The sequence below is a fragment of the Carettochelys insculpta genome, chromosome 13 (assembly GCF_033958435.1).
Source record: "Carettochelys insculpta isolate YL-2023 chromosome 13, ASM3395843v1, whole genome shotgun sequence".
In the NCBI taxonomy this organism is placed as follows: Eukaryota; Metazoa; Chordata; order Testudines; family Carettochelyidae; genus Carettochelys; species Carettochelys insculpta.
In genome coordinates, this window is record NC_134149.1 from 18,137,819 (window position 1) to 18,162,475 (window position 24,657).

Sequence of the window (24,657 nt, forward strand, 5' to 3'; positions counted from 1 at the left end):
TACAATAAGAGACCCATTGCAAGCCCCAGCCCTGAGGGAAAGGGGTGAGAGACTGAGCCAAGCAGTGACCTGGATAAGAGGGGCCCTTTCCACATTAATGCATAGGAAACTGCAAATCCAAATGACCTAAACTGCAGGTTAAAAACAAGAAGTTCCAATATTAATGCCTGCATAAAAGAGGCCTAGTGAGGTAAACTCTGATCTTATCAGAGAGGGACTCCAAATCTACAGTGTATTGGTGCTTATGTTCTTAGAAGAAGAAAAACAATGGATACGGGAGAAAACAGGAATGTGGGATTGTTACAATTTAAAATCAAAGGAGGCATGTTCATTTTTTCTTACTCATGACATTTCTTATGTTTGGAGCTACTGTGGTCACATCTATGGACCAAATGCATCAAAACGTACTCTGATGAGAAAAGGAACCTAAAGTCCTCATCCTGCCACCTAAATCCCTTCACCTCTGATTGACTTCCATGCAAAAGTCCAGAAGAGGTGCTCAGCACTGGAGATCACAGAGCTGTTCATTGTGAATATCAGTTGCCTTTTTCTTCTGCTTGTGGACTGATCTGAAAGGCCAGGAAGAAGACAGCTATAGTTACAGTCCCCGTTGACTACAGCATGGATGAGAGCTTTGGCGATGTAATTTGTGAGGAGTGAGCATGTTCTCCAGAGTCAAGCTGAATGCAGATTTGGAAGTATAGATAAGCAAAGCAGCAGAAATGGGGTTTGCAATAGGGTGAAAACACGTGAGACTACAGGAGAAGAATAGATAAGTATTGCTCACATTCATTCAGAATGCTGCTGCAAAGAGCATGTTCCCAGCCTGTCGCCATCCCTCTCTCTTTGCATCCCTCTAAGCGCCCCCCTTCTTTACCACATCTAGCATAAGCTAGTTGTCACTTCCAAGGCCCTTCATAGCCCATTCCGACTGTAGTAGGGTGGCTGCATCACTTTGGCAAGGGAGGGGTTAACATTAGTCCAGAGGGAGCCGACACAGAGCCCTCCAGTCAGGGAGAGGCTTCTAGGGAGCAAATCAAACAGAAGCTTGCTGGGGCAGCTCTGATATAAGAAGCTGCTCAGCAGAGCAGAAGGCAGTTGGGTCCTAACCAGCAAAAAGGAAGGCCGATACCCTGGGAGAAGCATGTTCGACAGAGCAGTATTGGGTAGGCTCAGGGGAGCTGGAAAGAAGCCCCAGCCTGATACCTGCCAGGCTGTGGGCCTTGATACAAAGACCAAGAAGGTTTAAAAAAAAAAGGCACAGGAAGGCGGCCCAGGAATTATTGAGGCTACGTCTACACGTGCACGCTACATCGAAATAAGCTATTTCGATGAATAGCGTCTACATGTCCTCCAGGGCTGGCAACGTCGACGTTCAACGTCGACGTTGGGCAGCACCACATCGAAATAGGCGCTGCGAGGGAACGTCTACACGCCAAAGTAGCACACATCGAAATAAGGGTGCCAGGAACAGCTGCAGACAGGGTCACAGGGCGGACTCAACAGCAAGCCGCTCCCTTAAAGGGCCCCTCCCAGACACACTTGCACTAAACAGCACAAGATACACAGAGCCGACAACTAGTTGCAGACCCTGTGCATGTAGCATGGATCCCCAGCTGCAGCAGCAGCAGCCAGAAGCTCTGGGCTAAGGGCTGCTGCACACGGTGACCATAGAGCCCCACAGGGGCTGGAGACAGAGCGTCTCTCAACCCCTCAGCTGATGGCCGCCATGGAGGACCCCGCTATTTCAATGTTGCGGGATGTGGATCGTCTACACGTTCCCTACTTCGACGTTGAATGCCGAAGTAGGGCGCTATTCCCATCCCCTCATGGGGTTAGCGACTTCGACATCTCGCCGCCTAACGTTGAAGTTAACTTTGAAATAGCGCCCAACACGTGTAGCCATGACAGGCGCTATTTCGAAGTTGGCGCCGCTACTTCGAAGTAGCGTGCACGTGTAGACGTGGCTTGAGAGTGTTAAGGGGAGTGAAAGAGGGCAGGACAAGGCTGTCACCAGAGGGTCCCTGCACCAGGATCCAGACTAGTGGGCAGGCCTGGTTCTTCTTCTTCATCTTTGCACTGTACCCTGCCACAAAGGAGCCTGGTTTACAGACTGCATATTGTCCCTAAGACAAGAGACTACATCAGCGATAGGCAACCAAGACTAGCGAGTGGGCCACATGAGTGGCCCTCCTTCATTTCAATGAGCCACAAGACTGAAATCCAGCGGTGGGAAACCTGCAGGCCACATGCCACCTATTAGGATTCCACCTGGAGGCAGCCCACACACCCTCTCTTTGCCTCCTTCCCCCAAGCCTCTTGCTTGTTCATGAATAGGATTCCTAGACACTACGAAAATTCAAATAGACACACTTTACAAACAACTGAAGATTCCAGTCTGTACATCTCATGTCAAGACCAGAGATTTAAGACCACAGAAAAGTTACATACCCTGCCACCTGGTAAGCCAGGGACTCCCTTTTCTCCTTTTTCTCCAATACCTCCAGAGCCCTGTGGGAAAAAGCCAAAGTCACCTATGTTAACTCCCAGATTGATCTGGAGACAAATACCATATGGCTCCAAGGTCAAAAGAGCATATCAACTCTCTACAAACGTACATTATAGAAGGCAGGTTGTGTTAACACTCTACTGGGCCTCATAGCTCTAGGAAAAACCCCTTCCTCACAGGCAGCTGGCAGTATGGGCAGCATGCTGGTTGAGATGGAGTCATGTGTCTTCTGGCTACTATCCGGACCCCCTTTCCTTAGATCCAGAGGGAAAACAGAAATTCCCTTTTGAGGAGATGTGGCAGGGCCCCGCTCACTACCACCTCTTCCCAAGTCCACAAACAGCTCAGATTTTAATTTCCCTCTCTCTCTCTTTTTTTTTTTTTTGGCAAAACATCCCTCGCAGTTTATCTACGGTAGTTTTCCGCTACTCTTGTACAGACAACCGTACACCTACAGATCTAGGGAGCCCACAGCACCACATGCAAGCAGGGGAGAGTAATCTCTCTCCCACTTCCTACCTGCTTCTTGCCATCCTACTTCTTTCCTGTAACTTATATATAATGGACTAATTAGTCTTTTAGTTCTCTTCAGCCTGTCTACGATTTCTTCTTAATGAGATTTGCTCTGGAGTGAACAATTACATCTGGAGAGACCAGAGGGCTGGCTCAGTTGCCATTGCCCCACAGTCTGTCACAGGAAGATCTTAAAATTTGATTTTTTTCTCCATTTAGCAACAAAATTTAAAATGTCATATTTCTCTGTAAAAGAAAGTTTCACAATTATTTGATTTTGGACCAATCACACTATTTTGATTTTGTGAAATAACAGACATAGGCCGTGTCTACACTAGCCCCACACTTCGAAACGGCCACGCAAATGGCCATTTCGAAGTTTACTAATGAAGCGCTGAAATGCATATTCAGCACTTCATTAGCATGTGGGCCACCGCAGCACTTCGAAATTTACACGCCTTGCCGCCGTGTGTCTCGTCCAGAAGGGGCTCCTTTTCGAAAGTACCCCGCCTACTGCGAAGTCCCCTTATTCCCATGAACTGATGAGAATAAGGGGAGTTCGCAGTAGGCGGGGTCCTTTCCAAAAGGAGCCCTGTCTGGATGAGACGCGTGGCGGCGAGGCGCGTCATTTTTGAAGTGCTGCGGCGGCCCGCATGCTAATGAAGCGCTGAATATGCATTTCATTGCTTCATTAGTAAACTTCGAAATGGCCATTTGCGTGGCCATTTCGAAGTTTGGGGCACGTGTAGACGTAGCCATATATTCTGAAAAAGAGGGAAGGAAAAAAATGAATGTTTTATTTTTTAAATATCAAATAAGAATGTTCTGAGATGTCAAAACAATTTCCCTTCCCTGAAATGGAATTTCAGGTAAACTGACACAATTCCATGAAGCATTTTGACAAAACTGCATTCTCAGAGGGAGAACTGTTCTGTTCAAGTTTTTCAGACCAGCTCTACTTACAACCTTAAAGGGCAAAAGAAGCACTGTGAGTCTTCCACTTCCCAGGTCACATGCCAGGACAGATCATTAGCTGTCAGCTGAGCACCATGTTGCATGCTGCCCACTGACTCATTCAAGAAGTTTGCAGTGGTACTGCGTAAATAATCCCACAAATAAGTTTCAACAATACAATAGCTAAATGAATCATAACGTGTCACTTGACATTTACACAGCACTTCCAGGCACTTTGGGAACCTGGGTAACTATCATAAACCCTAACAACAGAAGAGAAGGCTAAGACACAGAGAATTTAACGATCAGAAAGCCACAAAAGTCAGGTAAAAGTTAAAATTGGGAACTATGTCTCCAACCTCCCAATCAAATGAACTATGTACTGGATTATGCTGCCCCTCTTTGGGGGGGTCTGGCGGGGGTGGGGGATGGAGGGGGGAAACAACTCTACAAACTACAAACAGCAGAATCTTCTCACCTTAGTTCATAATCACATTTGTCATTTAAAAGGGGATTCAAATATATCTCTTAGGTGTAAAAAGCTGGTTGAAATTTGATAAATAAGAGTTTAATGCAGGAATCAGAGAGCTTCTTTGTCTTTTACAGTGACTAGCACAGCAGTAAAGAGATTCCAGGTGTGGGTGGCCCCTCTCTTTGCCCCCTTCACCCTCTTGCACATTGGGGCATAGGAGCCCCACGCGTACTGACTCCTCCCTGTCTCTCCCAGCACTCCATGCTCTTTCCCATCCCTTCAAAAGCTGGAAGAGCTGCAAATCAGCTGATTCACAGCACTCAAAGTATAGGAGGGAGGGGAGAAGTGAGGATGGGGCATGAATCAATGGACTCATGGTGTTTTTGGAAGTGCTGGCAGGGACGGAGAGGAGCAAGTGCAGGGCCCCAGACTTTAAGGACTATTCCTCCTCTTCTATCCCCTCCACCCCATTAAGTAATAGAGATAAAATCCAGAGATGTTGCAGCCTTGATTTTGGTGAGAACTGAAATGACTAAGCCCTTCTCAGGATTCAGTTCTATAGGAACTTTTGCACATGGTTTACTTTACAGATAGGAGCAGCCCCATTGACTCAGAGAGGACTACTCAAGGTACCTGACACTAAGCATGTGCATAATACATATTCAAGCTACAACTATCCTTCTTATTACTGTCTCTCCCTCTCCCTCTCTCTCTCTGAGAGGAATGAAATATGTCCAAGCAGGACACAAATTCTCAGAGACTATTTCTTGGAGTTTCCACATGCCTCACCCATTTTGGACTTTGGGCAACAGCTGTGAGGCAGTGGTGTTGAACCTTCTGCCCTGCTAGGTCTACTAAGGCTCCTGCAGATTTGAAAATATTTACCAGAGCTCTTCCCTGGATGGCTCCAGCTTAATTTAAGCCCTGTGCATTAAAAAGCCTAATAAAAACACTATTTTTTGTTTAAAGTAACAGTTGCCTCAAGTACAAATTTTCTTTACACACCACACCACTGACAGATATATAGAAGCAATTTGTAAACAATTTACTCTATACTTCAGAAGCTTCATAAAGTATTTGTCCCTTAAATTTAACTAAAGATACTGTATTTACAAAAGCTTGAGATTGTGCAAAACAACCTCCTGAAGAAGAGCAAAGCTGTTGCTTTTCTGCATGCATGACACTGCAGCTTTTACACAGCACTGAATTACTGCGTATTCAAGTTCAGTGTACTGTAACTTTAAACTAACAAAAAGATATATTTAAGCAGCATTAGAGGAAAAACTGCATTCAGGAATGTTAAGAGACAGTGCCCTCCGGTGGCCATCTGAAGGGTTGTGATGACTTTATCTTCAGAACCTCTGCAAACTGCAAATCAAGTGTAGGAAATGAAATCATCTCAGTGACTAAGCTATCTGTTGCGTGGTGCTGTCTCAGAATCTGTCTAAGAAAGAGCCCCCCCAATATATTTTTGCTGGAGGTACAAAACTTGTATGCCTTACAACCAGATTTTTATAGGTCCTTCTTAGGGCCTAAGGGTACAAACAGCAATCTGTGCGATTTTCAAATTCACCCAAGCAACTAGCGCCTATTAACACTGAATATTTCGAAGAAAAATAAGCCTTACTGGAGGGCCTGGCGATCCTGCAGTCCCAGGGAATCCTTTCAGGCCTGGCTCACCCTGCCAACAAGGAAAAATTAAACACTGTGAGTGACTCACAAAAGGGATGAGGTGAGAAAAGAAGCTAGCCCCATTCCCTGAAATGGAACATTGAAATGAACCTTCTACAGTTACCCAGTGCACCTGCATCCCAGTGGGTGTGTGGGTTACATAGGTCCAAAGTTGTAAGGGAAACTCCAAGCCCAATAACCAAAGCTGCAAAGTGCTCGGCACCCTCATTTATCAGGGAAGTTGACAGTGTGCTCTGAACCTCAAGAAAGGTAATCAGCTTCAGCTCAAGGGCAGGGTCATGCCTGACAAACACACATCTTCACAGACGCACTTACCATCAAACAACTGAAAGTCAGACAGAGAAATCCAACAGGAAGAGTTGGGTCTGAGCTCACAGCAGTGTACTTACTAATATACGGCATTTCTCCTGACATATGGATAAAAGTGAGATCAGAATCCAGCGCTCAATAACCCTATCCAGGGACCAAAAATGGCAGCCCTTGCTCAGTTTTTGGATGTTTATCTGAAGCAAGGACTGCAGAATTTATCCAAGTTCCTTATAATATCTGCAGAAATTCTGATGAACTACATATGTCTCAATAATTGTATGGGAAGCACAGTCAAACCTACAAATCTGTGTATTTTTGACTAACATGCAGCATAACAAGGAAAGAGCTATAGCTTCACTCTACTTTATTTATTTTTCTAAGAAGAGTAGGTTTTCTGCTTGGGTTAATGTGGTTTTATAGTTCAGAGATCCAGCAAGAAATGAGCTCCGGCTCTTAATTTTGTGCATTCATATTTTTGATTTAGAACTTTGGCAGGCTTAAGATTCTCCTTTCTGGGAGACTTGGCTTCTCTCATGCACTGTAATGCACTGAGCCAAGCATCAGAAGATTTCATTTCAAAAGGATTTAAGACAATTTGCAGAAAAGGACTGATCAGTCCAACTTCACCTGGAAGACTAGATCCTTGCTCTATTAATCATTCACAGAGCTGCAGAACACACAGCTCAGTGAGCTGGACTTGTGCAATGGGTAGCTTTAAACAAAGCAAAAAAATGAGCTATAATTACCAAATTTCATTTTTCGCCACACAAACTAACCATGGTTTACAATCCAGAACAATCGCACAAGGCTGAGACAAGTTGCTAATCTTTGCCCTTCCCCAGGTAACAAAAGTTAAACTGCATGTTTCCCACAACATGTGTCTCAAGTCTGAGCAAATGCAGCCAATTACCAAAAAAGACTGTAAAAATATTGCCAAAACTGGGCCTGTACCCATGCCCACTCAAGTTACCAGTAGTATCTTCATTCACTTTAATGAGCATCAGGTCAGGCCTTATGTTTGGAAAATAGGCTGCTGCTTATTTTGGTACAGTGGTATTCCTTTACACACAGAATTATTTCTGTTTGGAGAATCCTTCTTCAGGAGTTCTCAGGATTTGCTGGGATTGGAGACAGCTAAGTGAAAGAGAAAACCCCACTTTTATGGGCAAGAAGTGTGAAATGTTCCCCCTTGGAAAGTGCCTTATTTTGGCCCTCCAAATGAATCTTTAGAGAGTTCACTGCTTATTCTCTCACAAACAAAGTCACCAGGTTCACTTTGCAAACATCATTTCATGCAGGATTTTAACTGCCCCAAAACTGTGTATCTACTTCAATCAGCCTTAGCATCAAGGAAAGTGACAACATTCAACATTTCAACATTGCTTCCGGTACTGTTGTTTTTACATACCTTTGCTCCTGGTTTCCCTTTTGGAAACCCCATGAACTCTAGTACACCAGTGGATGGTGGGGGACCTGGAGGGCCAGGTAGCCCGACATCTCCCTGTTGACAATTGGAGAATACATTAATGTAAGCAGAACATCTTAGATCTAAGGTAACTGGTCAGGATTCACTGAAAGCCACTCAGTTCAGGGCTTGGATGCATAGCATAAAGTATTGAGGCTGATGTAGCAGCTCAGCTGTAAAACTCAGTATGTTGGACTGCAAATTAACAAGGACAAAATGAGCTGTATTAAAACAATGTAAAGTAATAAAGCACGTTAGGGAAAAACGTCAGTTATTGAACAAACAGAAAACTATACAAGAAAGACCCTGAAGCCAGATACAGAAGTGACGAAAAGAGAGAAAGGCAAGTCAATTAGAAAGACTGGGATGTAACAGACATAAAATGTCAAGACTAGATGAGATGAACAGAAGTCATTTCCACAACTGCTGGAAAAGGCCAATCACATAGTAACTCCCTGTGATTTCCAACAACTGGGCAGCATGGGATTTTCTAGAGCACTCTCTGTTAACTAAACTCTGGTCCCAATGAAGTCAATAGGGATTTTACCATTGGCCACAATGGGAGGAGAGCCAGGCCAATGCTGGGCACTTTTGAAAAATATCACCCTGACAGCATCTGGCAGGTGTAGATCTGCACTTGTGTGCATGCCAGGTAAATCCCGCTGCAGATAATGGGCCTGTGTAGAGTGTATGTCCCACCAGAATACGACTGATTATCTCCAGGAAGCTAAATGGAATCAAATGAACAGGAGAACTAAGGAACAGAAAGGAATAAAGGATAAGGCTCTGATGGGTGCTGAGAATCATCATCTCTCAGCGGAGTCCTTCCTTATAAGAGATGCAGTATCATGCAGCATTGGCTCCTGGAAGAATTTTTTCTCATTCATCCATCACTGCCTTTCCACCTGTGAAGAATGCTTATTCAGACTTTAGTCCCACTCCTTTGGAATCGCAACTCAGCTCCTACTCAGACTCCATTTTCTCTTCTCAATATATCTTAGTAGAATTCTTGACCGTGGTAGTAACAGTGTCCTAGTATAAATTCTTCTTGAGAGGTCATCTCCTGCATGTTTATCCCCTCCATGGCCGTTTCTACACAGGCCACTTTCTTCAAAAGTGGCATGGTAATACACGGCCCAACATATGCTAATGAGGAGAGGATGCAAATTCCCCGTGCCTCATTAGCATATGATCATGTGATTTGGAGTCCGGAAGACCATTCTTCCGGACTCCAAAACACCGCTTAGAAGCGCGGCCCCTGGGGGGTCTTCCAGAAGGAAGTCCTTCTTCTGGAGGCCCCTTCTTCCCAAAAATTTTCAGGAAGAGGCGTCTGGAAGCTCCCTCGGAGCCGTGCTTCTACATAGCGTTTTGGAGTCCGGAAGAACGGTCTTCCGGACTCCAAATCACATAAGCGTGTGCTAATGAGGCATGGGGAATTTGCATCTGCACCTCATTAGCATATTTTGGGCCGTGTTTTACCATGCCACTTCCAAAGAAAGTGGCCTGTGTAGAAATGGCCTATGAGAATGGCCAACACAGGGCTAAATACCAATGTGTCATGAACTTCCCAATGCCAGAGCTGAGGATGCATATCTAAATGGGAGATTTCTAGAAAACACTTGTTGGGCTATGGATCACTGTTTTTGTTGTGTAATAATGAGAGGCTTGGTGTGAGGCTAGAGGCCTAGAATAACAGTCAATGCTTTGTTAACATACAGCAAAGCTAAAGGCCTCAAGTCTGAACAACAGTAGGTTAAAGCAAAAACTGTACTAGGTAGATTCTGCCCACAGAAATGCAGCAAGAGAAGAGCTGGTAAGTCACAGGCACCTTGAGCCAGAGGGTTAACAGACAATCTTGATGTTTTAAAAAGGAATGAATCAACTGTTAGTCCCCCTCCCTCTAGAATTGTAACGAGTTTTGGCATGGTTGCATAAATGTGCACAACTATTAAAGACAGTAGAAATTAATATTGCCCAGGAACCAGTGTTACACAGACTTTATTGGAAACATTAAGCAGTCAAACCCTAAGTTTTGATAATAATGCTGCTCAAATGGTTAAATGTGTAACTCAAAAGCATTTTAAATTATCTAGTGCCATCACTACTCTTAGAGGAATAGCAAGGCTGTCAGGAAAACCTTTTGCCAAACTGGCAGGAAGGATTCAAATGTACCTTCGGATAACAATGGGGGAAACTGATACAAAAAAAATAATACGAAAGAAATTGATGCTAAAAATTTATTAATAAATGTATTGAAAATTGATACTGACCCTGGAGTAAAGGAATGAATGAATGTATGTTGTGAAAACGAGAGAAAATCTCTCCCTTGGAATGAATGGATTGAAAAACTGAAAATTGCTTTTAAACAACAGGAGGGAACCCCGTGCATGAGTCTAAAAACCCAGTTGACACAGTGGACAGACAACAGAGAGATTAGGATACTCTCTCCCCGGGGCTCTTTCAGCCATGGTTGAAGAGATAGCAGAATGGCAAGAAGCAGAGTAAGTCAAGTGAAATGAGAACAACAAGAAGTCTTGTGGCACCTTATAGACCAACAGATATTTTGGAGCATAAGCTTTCGTGCACAAAGACCCGCTTCATCAGATGCACGAGTGGGGGCGTGGTTTCAGAGGGGTATTTAAAGAGTGGGGTCCCGGTAAAAGGGAGGGCCAGAGCTGACAAGGTCTATTCAGCAAGGTGGAAATGGCCCAGTGTCAACAGTACTTATCAAAAGAGGAAACTGATACTGTACTATTGATACTGGGCCATTTCCACCTTGCTGAATAGACCTTGTCAGCTCTGGCCCTCCCTTTTACCGGGACCCCACTCTTTAAATACCCCTCTGAAAACACCATCCCCACTCGTGCATCTGATGAAGCGGGTCTTTGCCCACGAAAGCTTATGCTCCAAAATATCTGTTGGTCTGTGAGGTGCCACAAGACTTCTTGTTGTTCTCAAAGCTACAGACTAACATGGCTACCTCTCTGATTCAAGCGAAATGAGTGGGTTGTGCCTGAAATTTTAAAATAGGAGAAAATGAGAAGCCGCAGGTATGTGATAATAAGCAATAAATCTAAAAAGTCAGAGGAAAAATCTGTAACAAAAGTGGCTAAAGTAAATATGTTAATGCATGAATTGAATGATGCTGTTGTGAGTAATCCAGTAAGCCACCTCTTCAGCTTGGTGCATATGCCATTCTGGAGAAGTGTGCTCTTTCTGGGAGAGAAGAACAATTGATTGAAGCAAAAATTATAAAACTCTTGGGAATAATTTTAAATTTTCCAAATATGTGTATTAGCCAGGCTACCATGGTACCAAAAGAAGTACCTAAAATTACCCTAATCCCAATGCAACTTGCTACTCAGATTGCAAAAGTAATAAATTAAAACACCACTACCCCCACTGGAATGTCTGAGCAGTAAGTTCCCTAGAATGAAAACTAATAAAACTAATAAAAATTGAAAAAATGAAAACAAATCCAGTGTTCAAGCACCTAACATGGCACTTATCTGGCTAGTCAAAAAACCGGATGGAACATGGAAATTAACTATTAAGGGTTAAAATAAAACCATGAAGCAGGGAGCTACTGTAATAGTGGTCCCTGAAATAAAGTGGTTCACAGTGCTTGATATGGAAAATGGATTTTGCAGTCTCTCTCTAAACCCAGCGTCTTTGTATTAAACAGCTTTTGTATTTCAGGGTGTGCAATACTTATGGAACATTTTGCCTACGAAATCCTATGATGCACTCACAATCTTTCACAATTTGTAATAAATATGCTAGAAAAGAAAGAATTGTTGCAAACAGGAAAAATAGAGCAGTATGTGAATAGTATCTCGGGGGTCAGTGAAACAGCAAAATAAAACTTCTAAACTGTTGTCAAAAATATGGTGTAAAATTTAACCCTTCTCACAGTGGGTGCGTCTACACTTGCATTCCTCTTTCAAAAGAGGGATGCAAATGAGGTAAATCTAAAATGCAAATGAGATATGAATTTGCATATTTGACACCTCATTTGCATATTCTCATTTAAAAAGAGCTTCTTTCGAAAGAAGAAAGCCAGTGTAGATGCTGCTCTTTCGAAAGTAAACCCCATCTTCAAAAGAATCCTTCCTCCCTTTATTTAATGGGAAGAAGGATTCTTTCGAAGATGGGGTTTACTTTTGAAAGAGCAGCATCTACACTGGCTTTCTTCTTTCGAACGAAGCTCTTTTGAAATTAGAATATGCAAATTCGGTGCCATATATGCAAGTTTATGCCTCATTTGCATTTTAAAATCACCTCATTTGTATACCTCATTCAAAAGAGGAATGTAAGTGTAGATGCACCCTTAAAAAAAAAACCTACTGCATATTACAGCAGAACCTTAACGGCTCTTAAAAATAAATTGGGACTCTGGAAACAACTTGCTGCCTATTAAACACTACAAAAAGCCCAAAACCACATTATGTATTATAATGAAAAATAATAACTGCATTTGGCTACACAATCTCATGGGAGAGAGAAGCATTTGTTTGTTTTTTATTTTCACAGATATTTCCCAGCCTGGGAATGCATGGTGTCCAAAACATTATGGGTTACCCAATACAGAGAAACTCTCTGATACCACACAGATTGACGAAACCTAGCAGTGGTCCAAAATTTATAAACTGAGATCTTACCATCCACCACTGTGATACAGACAGCAAGCCAAACCCAGCCAGTTAGAACTGTTTTACAGTTGGTGTGTAAAGCAAAAGGAAGACAACAAGCAGAACATATCCACAGAGCTATACCATCTGATCTTAACAGCACCTAAGACTGGACAGTTGCAAATATGAAAAATTCCTGCACAAAATTTAATAAGAGGAAAAATCATAAAAGAACTGACTTTACTAAAAGTACACAGGAAACGTATGTTTGTTGCTGGATGTTACATGATGTTCTTAATTGTGACTGGTGGATTTTTATTGTTGTTGTTTTGTTTTTGTTTGTTTTTGCTTGCTTGCTTGTTTGTCTTTTACTGTGATTTTATAAACAGGTTCCAGTAATAACTAAACTTCACATACCTCCTAAACAGGCATACGTACCAAATAAAATCAAGCAGCTACAAAATTGGCCACAAATATTGTACCACCATAAAGCATGTGCCACCATAAAGCATGTGCAGGAACAAGAAATAAATAATATTAATTCCAAAGTATTTACAGTTTGCTAAATATTCGGAAATACCTAAATTACATCATGAGGATGGTAGACATGGAGCTCACGATGGCCATCCTTAAATGGATGTAGACACCAGTCAAAGTTTATTATGCAAACAGTATGGGGACCGTGGTAAATAACACATATATACGACATTACTCTTCCGTGTGTTTAGTCACAGACACCAGCCTAATCAGACCTGTTATACGAAACATAAAGGATGGTGGCTGTGTGAGTGTTATGCTACAGTTGATATGAATGATACTAAAAGAGGCTGGGTTCAAATGGTACATGGAGAATTGGTACAAGAGGGAATCCGAATACAAGATGTAGTCTGTGCCCTTGGACACTTTTTTTTTTTTTAAATGTGTACTGTCACTAATACTGAACGTTGTGTACCTATTACCAGCACAATTCAAATTGGTCGTCATGCCTTTTTGGCCAACAAGCACTGTGAACACCACTACTGAAATGGTCTCTCCCCCCGGACATCGACAAAATCTGCTGGGTAATTTGTTTCCTCCCATAGAACATTTAAACTAGATAGACATAACCTGGTAGCCAGAATAAAAGAAGCCCAATCCCCATAGCTCAACTGATACAACAGCAGGTAGCAGAAACAGAAAAAGTACAAGAGATGGAAACACCGTGGTGGGCTATTCCAGAGGACATCACTTTACATCCCATGGTACGAACCCTAAGTATTGTCTTAATGGGAGTCCCAGACGTTACTGTGGTGGTTCTTTTTGGAATGTGCTGTTATATGCACAGGCAAGCTAACAAAGCTAGATTTCAGTACAGAATCAGAAAAGGGATGGAAGTGGCCGTTAACTCCACCATCATAGAAAATCACCATGTTAGGGATTATGTACAGATAACATCTAAGATGTAAGTTTTGTCACGAAGTGAGCTTGTCTGCTGTAAAGGAACAATTGATTATATGCATAAGAGCAATAGGTAATCATGGTATTCATTAAAATTAACCTACATTAACGCAGTATGTAATCAGGGGTATTTACATTCTATACATATTTTCACAAAAGGTGATCAGAAAAACCTTATTCTAATTATGCGCACCTATATATATAATTCTAACTAAGTCAATATCAACATTATTTATATGTTATTGTCTTTATATAACAAATAATAAACAGGTATGGGCACTTATGTTCACAATGAAGAGCTTTGTCCTCAAAGACCCACAAGAGCAAAGCCATTTCATGTTATCAAACGCATTTACTGAACTTAGGGTTACGGTCCCGGGCCTAACATTCCCAGGCCCATTACAAAGGGACTAATCAAAATTGGCAAATAAAATCTGTCCGCCAGTCGTACGAGGGAATGTGCAGACTTTGGGACAGATGGGTCATGAATGCGTGGATGGGAGAAGAAAGGTGTCCACATAACAGTGTTTAGACCACTGGGTCACCTTTCAGTCTATGCATTATGTTTTTCCGGGACGATGGGTAAACATCCTCCCCATAAAAAGACAAAAAATGGGGGGAATGTAGTAATGAGAGTCTAGGTGTAAGGCTAAAGGCCTAGAACAACAGTCAATGCTTTGTTAAAATACAGCAAAGCTAAAGGCCTCAAGCCTGAACAACAGGAGGTTAAAGCAAAAACTGTGCTAGGTAGATTCTGCCCACAGAAATGCAGCAAGAGACAGAGCTGATAAGTCACAGGGCCTAAAAGCAGATAAAAACACCTAAAAGCACCCAGAGCCAGGCACTTAGTGATACACATAAACACATCCTGCTTAGTACCACGCACTCCCTGCACCCTCCCCACAGATAACAGCTTAGCACCAGATACATTCCGACCCAAGTTCAGGAACAGGTCGTAATGACAGTATGATGGGTAGTGTTTTGATGGTACCACCATTATTCCCCAACTTAATGGTTAGATCTAGTTACATTAAGGGGTGTCAGTGTATTACAATGAGGGGGGTTGTACCTGGATACGTAACTTGTTTATACCTGTGTACAAAAGTGTGTATAACAGGGGCTGTGTCGAGTGACCGGGGATGACGGCGTCCCCTTGCCATCAACTGAGTCACATCCATTGTCACGGCATATGCATGCATCAATGTAAACTGTTGAGTCATAGTGGAGACTCATGAGGGTGTTGGAGACCATATGTCAATGACAATAAACCTGGCTCCAGTGTCTTTGTACCTCGCTTGATTTGTTCTTGGGGGCTCTCGGAGGTCTGCAGTGTTGGCAAACTGCAGGGTCTACACTGTTGTCCAAAGACAACACACACAAGCGGCCAAAGTGATTAACATTAAAGGGAGCATACTGGACATCCGAGCTCTGTACTGGTAGAGACATCCAACTACATGTTGTTCTCTAAGGAAGCAAATCAGTTCCTCTTACCTTTTCACCTTTCTCTCCTTGGAACCCTAAGCCCATGTTACCCTGAGGAAAACAGAGCACCAATTAATTAATAAAGAAGAAGCTGATGATGGAAATGATGAACAGACCCATACATGGCGTGGGCGGGTGGGTATGCAAACATCCCCCCTACCCCACTTCTGGTTTCTCTTCCTGCTGCACTGTGCCGGGGTAGCCTGCAGGTCACGATGGGGGAATCAAAGGCACCCTGGGAGCTGCAGTTCCTTGTCCTGCTCCCTGCCTAGAAAGCTGGCCTTGGAGCAGGGAAGGGACTACATTTCCAAGTATGCCCTTGGCCACTAACAACAGAAAAGGACAGGGGATGAGGTAAAAACTGTGAGACTCCTGAACAGTACTTGTGGTGCATGGTGAAGGCTGCAGCAAGAGGGGTGCCGCCGTGAGTGAATAATGTGGGTGCACAGAGAATAGGTGACTCAGGCCCAGATCTCACCCTCAGAAGACTGGAATACTCTGGAATATTGTTTTTCACTTACAGTATTACAACAAAATCCCAGAAGGTAATTTCTATAAAACCTTTATTATTGCATACATTTTTAATATGTTATAATAAAATCATTCTTCCAATCATTGCTTCCACTCCAATTTTTCATTAACCTCTCTGATGAGCATTCATTGCATGGCTATTTTGAACTCCTTTGTATTTAAAAAATAAAAATAAAAATAAAAAACAGCACCCCCCTCCCATCTCCCCCAAGAAGTTCCTATGTACAGGCCTGTGAATTAGCAGTTATGTTCACGATTCAGCAAATCACTGAAGCATATGACTTCAGTGGGACTTAAGCACTTGCTTACATGCTTTGCTAAATATTAATATTTAAATGGATGAAAAAAGAAACAATGATAACAATAATACATGCCCATAATAAGCCTGGAGCTTCTCTCTTTAGTACTAAGGTATGAAAACAAAGCACGAATGCAAGGTACTCACTTTCGGTCCTTGTGGCCCCAGTTCACCCGTTGGCCCCTAAACACAAACAAAATCAAGATTTTATTTACATTTGAGAACGTTGCTCAGTTAAGGATGACCCAAGATCTATAGACATCAATGGGCGTTTGTTGGTTTTAAGTGGCCAGGAAATCACACTGTAATTGTGATAAATGCATAATTTCAAGAAAACTGCAGCTCTAAATAGGGATGCTGGGACAATTTGTATATTGGGAGTTTTGAGAGCCATTGAACCAAACTGCAAACCCCATGAATGATGGAAACCACTTTAACCCTCATGATGCAGAAGGACTCCATGCATCCATGGCCCCAATTTTACCTGTTTCACAAAAATGACACAAGTTTTCTGCTGTTATAGAATTTTTAAACAAGCCAAACTGAAAAGGTCTTCTAGTCTCCTGAATGCACCACCACCAAGGGTGGTTTCTCAGGATATTGCATGGGGACTTCGGCCTGAACATATCACCATGCAAATGCTTAAAGTTTTGTTACCATGAGTAGGAACTACTCATATTTGTAAATTCATGCATTAATGTTTTGCAGAATTGGGACTTACTAGCCAAAACACCACACAAAGAGCAGAAGTTTTACTCTACTACGATCATTATACTCTGAATTAAAAAAATATTCTGTATTTAAAAGCGATGGCACTGTATTGGTTCCTTCTTGTACAAACATACTCAGTTTTGCTCTACAGTTGATCCTATTTCTGATGGTCCCATTTTAAGACTTATGTCATGCTGTCTTGTCCAATTGTACTTAAAAGACCAGTGACATATATTGTTTCCAACATTAGGTTCCATGCAGTGTGTCTGCCCTCGAAGGGGTTCACCTAGGTGAATGAAGAGAGTGAATAAAGTTTTCCTATTATTGCAAATTTGGAATTGTTCTTGCTTTCATTACATTTTCAAAGGCAATGATTTTCACTCAGGTTTCACAGCCACATAGCCAAATCACCACTGTTAATCAAAACAAACAATTTCGGGGGCATGAAAATGGACAATGGTGGAAAATCCCTGTGTCTAGCACTACTTTATTAACAACACAATACAAAGGTGAAGGATTCCTTACCTGCAAACCTGGCAATCCGATAGGACCCGCAGAACCTGCTGGGCCAGGGAAACCTTGTAGACCCTAACATAAGATATTTTAGGAAATGCATTAAAGAATTCAACTGTTAAGGTCCCATCTTCCCATTTAACCAATTGTTACCATCCTAACCTGTCTTTCACTGATGTCTGATCTCGGTTCATTTTATATATGAGAAAATAGTAAGACACAAGAAAATAGACCAAAATGCAACACTGGCTTCTATTCATTAATAAAGCAGGTTAAACCTTTCTAAACCGGGATTTTCTGGTTTGGCAACATCCATAGTGTGGCAGCACCAAGGATGTTTCTGGACCAGAGGGCTCCAGCAGCTGGGAATCTTCTGGCAGGAAGGCCAGAGTCACCAGCCCTGCCAGAGCCAGGAGTCTATCTGTGCCAGTAACCAAGAGCAATGCTTGGCATGGCAGGGAGGGGAGCTGGCTGCCACTGACCTCACCTGGTTCAGCAAACTCCCTTGTTTGGGACCCACCAGATCCCATGTGTGCTGGACCATGAAGGTCCAACCTGTACCTTCACCCCAAAAAGCAAACACTAACATTGTCCATCATACAGGTGCTGTCATGTTACATAACAAGTACGTTAGATGAGATGCTGAGTACCTTTAAATTCACTTACTTCCCCAGGAGCTGAGGAAACTCAGCATTTTTGAAGACTAAACCCTTAAAAAGACACTGAAGTGCCAATATGGAACATTCCCTCCAAAAACTATAGAAGGAGGCACATGGTAACAGATAAGGGAAACACTTCCATTAGCCATATGTTTGCGAAAGTTTGCTTTTACAAAATGTTTATTCAAGGCCAGATTTCATTTGGCTGGGTCCCTTAAAATTCTTCATGGATGTAACGGGGACTGCAAAAAGAGCAAGTAAAAAAAAAGTACCAAGCAGAATAACTACGACTTTCTTCATCAAACCCTGAAAAGCTAAAATTCATAGACAATATCGCTGGAAAAATGTATCTCATTACAAAGATGTAATTCATTTGACATTAGCATTTACTTATCTGGAAAATCATTGCTACAGAGTTTAGCATGAGAAAGATGGTAGATTTTAAATGTGAAATTGACTGTTGGTATGGCCAATATCCCATCTCCTTTGTGACAGTGCAAATCTGGAGTAATTTCCTTGAAGCCAGTGGAATCACCCTGGATTCACACTTGTGTTACTGAGATCAGAATTTGGCCCACTGATTAGAAATGCGCCTAAGTTGATTAATGCAAACAATTAACAAAGAGAAAGAACTGACCCAAAAACCTAAACTATTATTTTCCTTTTCAGTAATATGAATAAAAACATGATTTCACAAATCAGTTAGCTTACAGAAATTCCATCCAATCCAGGAAGACCAATTTCACCCTAAAAATTAAAAATAAATTAAGGAAAAATATACTGTAATAACAAAAAATATATTTTATGGCGATTACACTTCGTATACAGAGAAATATTTAGGGTATGTAGCTAGAAAAATAAATTGTTTGTATTTGGATCAGACATTGAAGGGAGTCCAGAACTCATGAGCCGTGTCATCTGCATTTATTTAGGTTTGAAGAAAGGCAACATGTAGATTATCTAAATAGGTACCATGGGCAGTACAGTGATTATTTCTGTAGAAGTATTTATAAAAAAAAAGTGCTGCTTACTGTTTGACATACCTTTTACTATTAACATTTCAAATGGGGCTCATTTTCCATCAAGAACTAAGTTCATGGGTAATCTACTTCACAAAAATTAAAAAGTTAGCTTGAAAAGTTCCAAAACTTCCACCAAAAAGGGAGAAAAAATTCTGCGACATTTTTCACAGAAAGTTTTCCACTTTGACTAGTTCTACTTACTTATTAGTGGTGAGTACCTAGGTAAGACCAGAGTACGTATGCACACATACACACACACAAACTTACTCAATATATATCTCAAGGGTTGGATGCAGAAAGGTAATGAATGCCTTCAGATCTATATAGCTAGGTCTACACTACACAGTACTGTCGACAGGAGAGGCCTTCTGTCGGTAAAACTAGGGAGCGTCCCCACTACAAATGCATTCTGTCAAGAATTTGTTGACAGAACACAGCAGATTTCCTGGTAGAGTTCTGTCTCGACTGTCTGAGGCATAGACCTTCTGTTGACAGATTCTATTGACAAAAAAAGAAAATGTAGATGCTCCGGGGGCCCTATGTCAACAGAAAGGGCTTTCGGTTGCCTGTTCTGTCAACAGAGGGCCAGGCAGTTTGGCTGCTCTGTCGACAGAGGGTGTTGACGGGGGAAGCCTGTATTAGGTGTGGATGTGTTCTGTAGACAGAAGTTCTGTCATGAAATATCTGTCAACAGTGACTTCCATCGACAGAATGCTGTAGTGTAGATGCAGCTTATATCTTTAATGAGATCCAGTAAGAACCTCACTAAAAGCAATGAGCCCTTTGTGGATTCAGGCTAGATCCTGCATTTCTTGTACCAGGGGTGTAGTCATGGGTTTGCCTAGGTGGGCCACAGCCCAACCACTTAGGATCTGGGCCCACCTGCCCATAGTTCCGGCGCTTCTCCTCTGTGGACAGGGAGACTTACCCCATTCCATGCCATGCATCCACCAAGCGTGGGGAGTGGTGCTGGGGACTAGCCCTTCTCTGTTTGCCCAACGGTCCCGCCAGGAAGTGAAGCCAAGGGCTTGTAAGTCCCCATGCCCCAAGCCCATTCCCCATCAGGAGTGGTCAGGCAGGCAGGGGAAGCAGGGCTTCGGAACAGGAGCACTGGAGTCAAGGCAATCACCAGCACCCTCATCTCACTGGCGGCAGATTTGGGCAAGCCCCTGAGCCAGGACCTCACTCCCTGCTGGGCACAACATGCCAGGTATCGAATCCTGCTCAGAGAACCAGGTAGGGGATGACACTGGATAAGCCCCAGCACCCCAACCCTTCTCTGCTTGGAGCACAGGGCAGGTGGAGCACAGCAAGCCCATGATCTTCCCCCTCAGCAGGAGCACCACAGGGCAGAGTGGGAAGTGTAGAGGTGCTCATATTTATGCCCCTGCATTTTTACGGGGCCCCTGTCGAGTGTATCTATCCTTTCCTCTCCCAAGGTCAGCTGGAGCAGCGAGAAGAGGTGGCCCCCTTGCTGTTACCCTCACCCCATTCTTGTTCACCCACCAGAAGTCAGGGCCCACCCACTTGTCCCATCCTGGTTATGCTCTGTCTTGTACAATTCAAACTCTCACTGAAGCTGGTGAGAGTTTTGGCTCTGCAAGGTAGGCAAAACAAACCCGGATGTACACACATCCCTAAATGCTAAGCTAAGCAGAATCTTTCATTCGGTGGTTTCAATGTTAATACCACTGGCCATAAAATTAAGAATTTAAAATTCTACCTCAGATATACAGGTTCTTAGCTCCTCATTAATGATGTAGGGGAAAACCCTGACCTAAAAGAAGCCAGTGGCAAAGCTCTCACTGATTTCACTGGGGCCAGGAGCAATAAAGATAATGGGTAGTGCTTGCAATCTAATGGCTAGACGCAGGCATGTCAAACTCAAAGCCTACTGAGGGCCACACAAATGAAAACTGATAGCTTTCATGGCCACCAAAGAAAATATACTTCTATCAGAAAGTCATAATTATTTATTATTATAGATTATGTTTTAGGTATATTTCATAAAATATTTTCAGTTCTTGTTTGAATATAATACAATGACTTTCACCGAAAATTTAATACTTAATATGAATTTTATTGTTTTATAAGTTTGTTAATAGTTCATAAAATCTGCTGTGCAAAATTGTTATTTGCTCCTATATAATTATTTTTAATTTAAATACAAAAATTTAAGGTACTCCATACCCCGGCTGGCTTCCAGCCCCGTGGCTGGAGATGGTGTTACCCTCCCCTAACCAGGTCCCCAGGGCTTCTCACACTGCTTTACACAAGCCTGAAGCAGGTCCCTCATTCTCAGTTTGAGACTGGTTGGTTTCTGCTGGTGCAGGAATTGACGACAGAGGTACCAAGCCCTTAGGTGTGCCCTATGACAATGGGCTGGTAACCATATGGGAACAATAGAAGGTGAGCATGCATCTGTGGGTGCATATTAATTTTTCTTCTCATCCCTTCCATCCATGTGCAGCCTTTTTCCATTCATGTGTGGAATAAATTTTATGTGCCCCAAGACATGTGTGAATGTGCACCACCAGCAGAAAAAAAAAACCTAGTGGTGAGCACTGATAATCAGCTAGGCAGCATTTAAATCTCTGTCTTCAGCAGCTGCACAACCGCACAGCTTACAGGGACCACTGGTGCTCGTTAGTCCTGCCAAGGGATGGACATCTCTGTTGCAATGATGATATACTTATACGATTTCAGTGTAGTGACATTTCTGTTGTTAATAATAAAGCTCTGATCTGCTTTCACATGCCATTATTTGTGCCTCTGAATGTAAACATACCCATGGCAAACCCAGCCAACAATGTATGATCTAAACTGGAGTATCTGTAACGTTCAGATTGTAGGGCAATCAGAGCACAATAAGGCAGAGGTGAACGTGTAAGTACCTGGAGTTACTGGTATGCAGCCTGGGGCGAGGTGGAGCCAGACTTCCCCAGCTAGCTCTTCATGGCTGCCATTACTGCAATGGCCAGTAGCACTGGGGCTGTGTTAGCCAGGAGCCCCAGGGCTCTGGTGGCAAGTAGAAGAGCCCAGGGCTCCCACTGGGGTTCCAACTGCTGCTGCTGAGGTAGTGACCAGGACTTCTGGGCTCTTTTAAATCACAAGGTCCTGGAGCAGCTGCTTTTGCTCCCCCACATAGGCAGGGATACTAGAAATGGTGGCAGTGCTTTAATATTGACCTTGTGCAGGTCAGTACCAGCAGCTGTTGCTTGCCAATATAACGTACTGGCCCCCTTTCACCTCTGCATGAAGGTTTCTTCTGCAAAGTCTTATCTTGCATGTTGACAACTCTTACCTTACTTCCTTTAAGACCACCTTCAGCATAGGTAGGTTCTCCTTTGGGACCCTTAGGACCAAAGCGACCCTGTTTTTAAAAGAATGATTTATAAACCTATTTTTGCATAATTTCTGTAAAATGTTTTTGAAAAAATGTCATTCAGCAAAACATACTGGGGCAGATCCTCCCCTATAGAGTTTTGCCAGCAAGTTAAAGAAGTATGGATTGGATAAATATACTGTAAGGTAGACAGAAAGCTGGCTAGCTCATAGAATCATAGAATAGTAGGACTGGAAGGGACCTCGAGAGACCATCGAGTCCAGCCCCCTGCCCTCATGGCAGGACCAACCACTTTCTAGATCATCCCTGAAAGCCATCTATCTAACCTCTTCTTAAATATCTCCAGTGATGGAGATTCTACCACCTCCCTTGGCAATTCGTTCCAGTGTTTGATCACCCTGACAGTTAGGAAGATTTTCCTAATGTCCAACCTGAACCTCCCCTGCTGCAATTTACGTCCATTGCCTCTTGTTCTATCCTCACAGGCAAGGAAGAACAAGTTCCCTCCCTCTGCCTTATGACACCCATTTAGATAGGCTCAACAGGTTGATGCTTTGATGTCTAGTTGTTGGTCAGTATCAAGCAGACCATCCCAAGGATCAGTTCTAGGGCCGGTTTTGTTCAACACCTTTATTGGTTACCTGGATGAGAAGATGGATTGCACCCTCAACAAATTCATGGATGACACTAAGCTGGGGGAAAGGTAAATGCACTGGAGGATAGGGATAGGTTCCATAGTGACCTAGATAAATTGGAGGATTGGCCAAAAGAAATCTGATGAGGTTCAATAAGAACAAGTGTGAGTTCTGCACTCAGGGTGAAAGAATCCCAAGCACTGTTACAGGATGGGGACCAACTGACTAAGCAGCAGTTCTGAAAACAAAGACCTGGAGACTGAAGTGGATAAGAAGCTGGATCAACAGTGTGTTCTTTCAGCCTAGAAGGCTAATAGCATATTGGGGTATATTAGTAGGAGTATTGCTAACAGATCTAGGGAAGTGATTATTTCCCTTTATTTGGCACTAATGAGGCCACATCTGGAGTACTGTGTCCAGTTCTGGCCCACGCCTTACAAGAAGGATGCAGACACACTGGGGAGAGTCTAGTAGAGGGCAAGAAAAATAATTAGGGGGTTGGAGCACATAACTTATGAGCAGAGGTTAAGGAATTTGGGTTTATTTAGTCTACAGAAGAGAAGGAGAGAGAGAGAGAATGTGGAGGGGTGATTTGTTAGCAGCCTTCAACTACCTGAAGGAAGTTCTAAAGAGGATGGAGAGAGGCTGTCTCAATGGTGACAGATGACAGAATGAGGAGGAATGTTTCAAGATGTGGTGGAAGGCTAAGTTGGATATTAGAAAAAACTATTTCACTACGAGGACTGGGTTACCTGGAATGGGTTACCAAGGGAGGTAGTGGAATCTCCATGCCTAGAGGTTTCTAAGTCCCAGAATGACAAAGCCCTGACTGGGATGATTTAGCAGGGATTGCTCCTGCATTTAGAAGGTGGCTGGACTCGATGATCTCCTGAGGTTTCTTCCGGCTCTGGGATTCTATGCCAGCTGAGGATCTACCCCTGAACATTTACCTTCTCACATAAAAGCATCTTCATGTAATAATTAAATCAAGCTATACCAACATTTTATCTGGTATTCTTCCCATTTACTTAAGATTTTATTCCTCCTTTGAATCTTTAGACAAGTTAGTCTAAGAATTCTTTACATATTGTCAAAGAATATGTGACTATTATTAACATCTCAGTTCATACACATCTGTTCTGTGATGTGATGAACCAATCACCTTTGAATAAAACTTAATTTAGACTAATTTAGATTTAATCATTATGGAACAAAATGATCCCTGGGGTAACTGTATGGAGGAAACTGCAGTTATATGCAGGATGAATTAACTTTATACCTCTGGAGTTAGCCAGCTGATCTTAATCATACTATGAGATTTATTTTACATAATTTCATGTTAATTGGCATTTTAATTTGAAAAAAGATAGCAGAGCAGAGCAGCTCTTGTGGCCAAAAATATAATCCTACAGGATAATAAAAAAAGAATTTTGAACAGTATGTATGAGTAAATTGGCTTCTCTGGAAATCACTGCTTA

At 42.6% G+C, this 24,657-nt stretch overlaps 1 protein-coding gene across 3 annotated transcripts in view; it reads right to left on the bottom strand.

Annotated features, from left to right (window-relative positions):
• COL4A6 (collagen type IV alpha 6 chain) overlaps positions 1 to 24,657 on the bottom strand; it is a 244,677-nt gene that overhangs the window by 51,034 nt on the left and 168,986 nt on the right. For all 3 annotated transcript variants that reach the window (XM_075008105.1, XM_075008104.1, XM_075008102.1), the window contains exons 8-15: positions 22,503 to 22,571; positions 18,888 to 18,923; positions 17,530 to 17,592; positions 16,441 to 16,476; positions 15,474 to 15,515; positions 7,858 to 7,950; positions 6,076 to 6,129; positions 2,452 to 2,511 (exon numbers count right to left, since the gene is read on the bottom strand). In XM_075008105.1, coding sequence (XP_074864206.1) covers positions 2,452 to 2,511; positions 6,076 to 6,129; positions 7,858 to 7,950; positions 15,474 to 15,515; positions 16,441 to 16,476; positions 17,530 to 17,592; positions 18,888 to 18,923; positions 22,503 to 22,571 — 453 coding nt within the window. The remainder of the gene's footprint in view (positions 1 to 2,451; positions 2,512 to 6,075; positions 6,130 to 7,857; positions 7,951 to 15,473; positions 15,516 to 16,440; positions 16,477 to 17,529; positions 17,593 to 18,887; positions 18,924 to 22,502; positions 22,572 to 24,657) is intronic.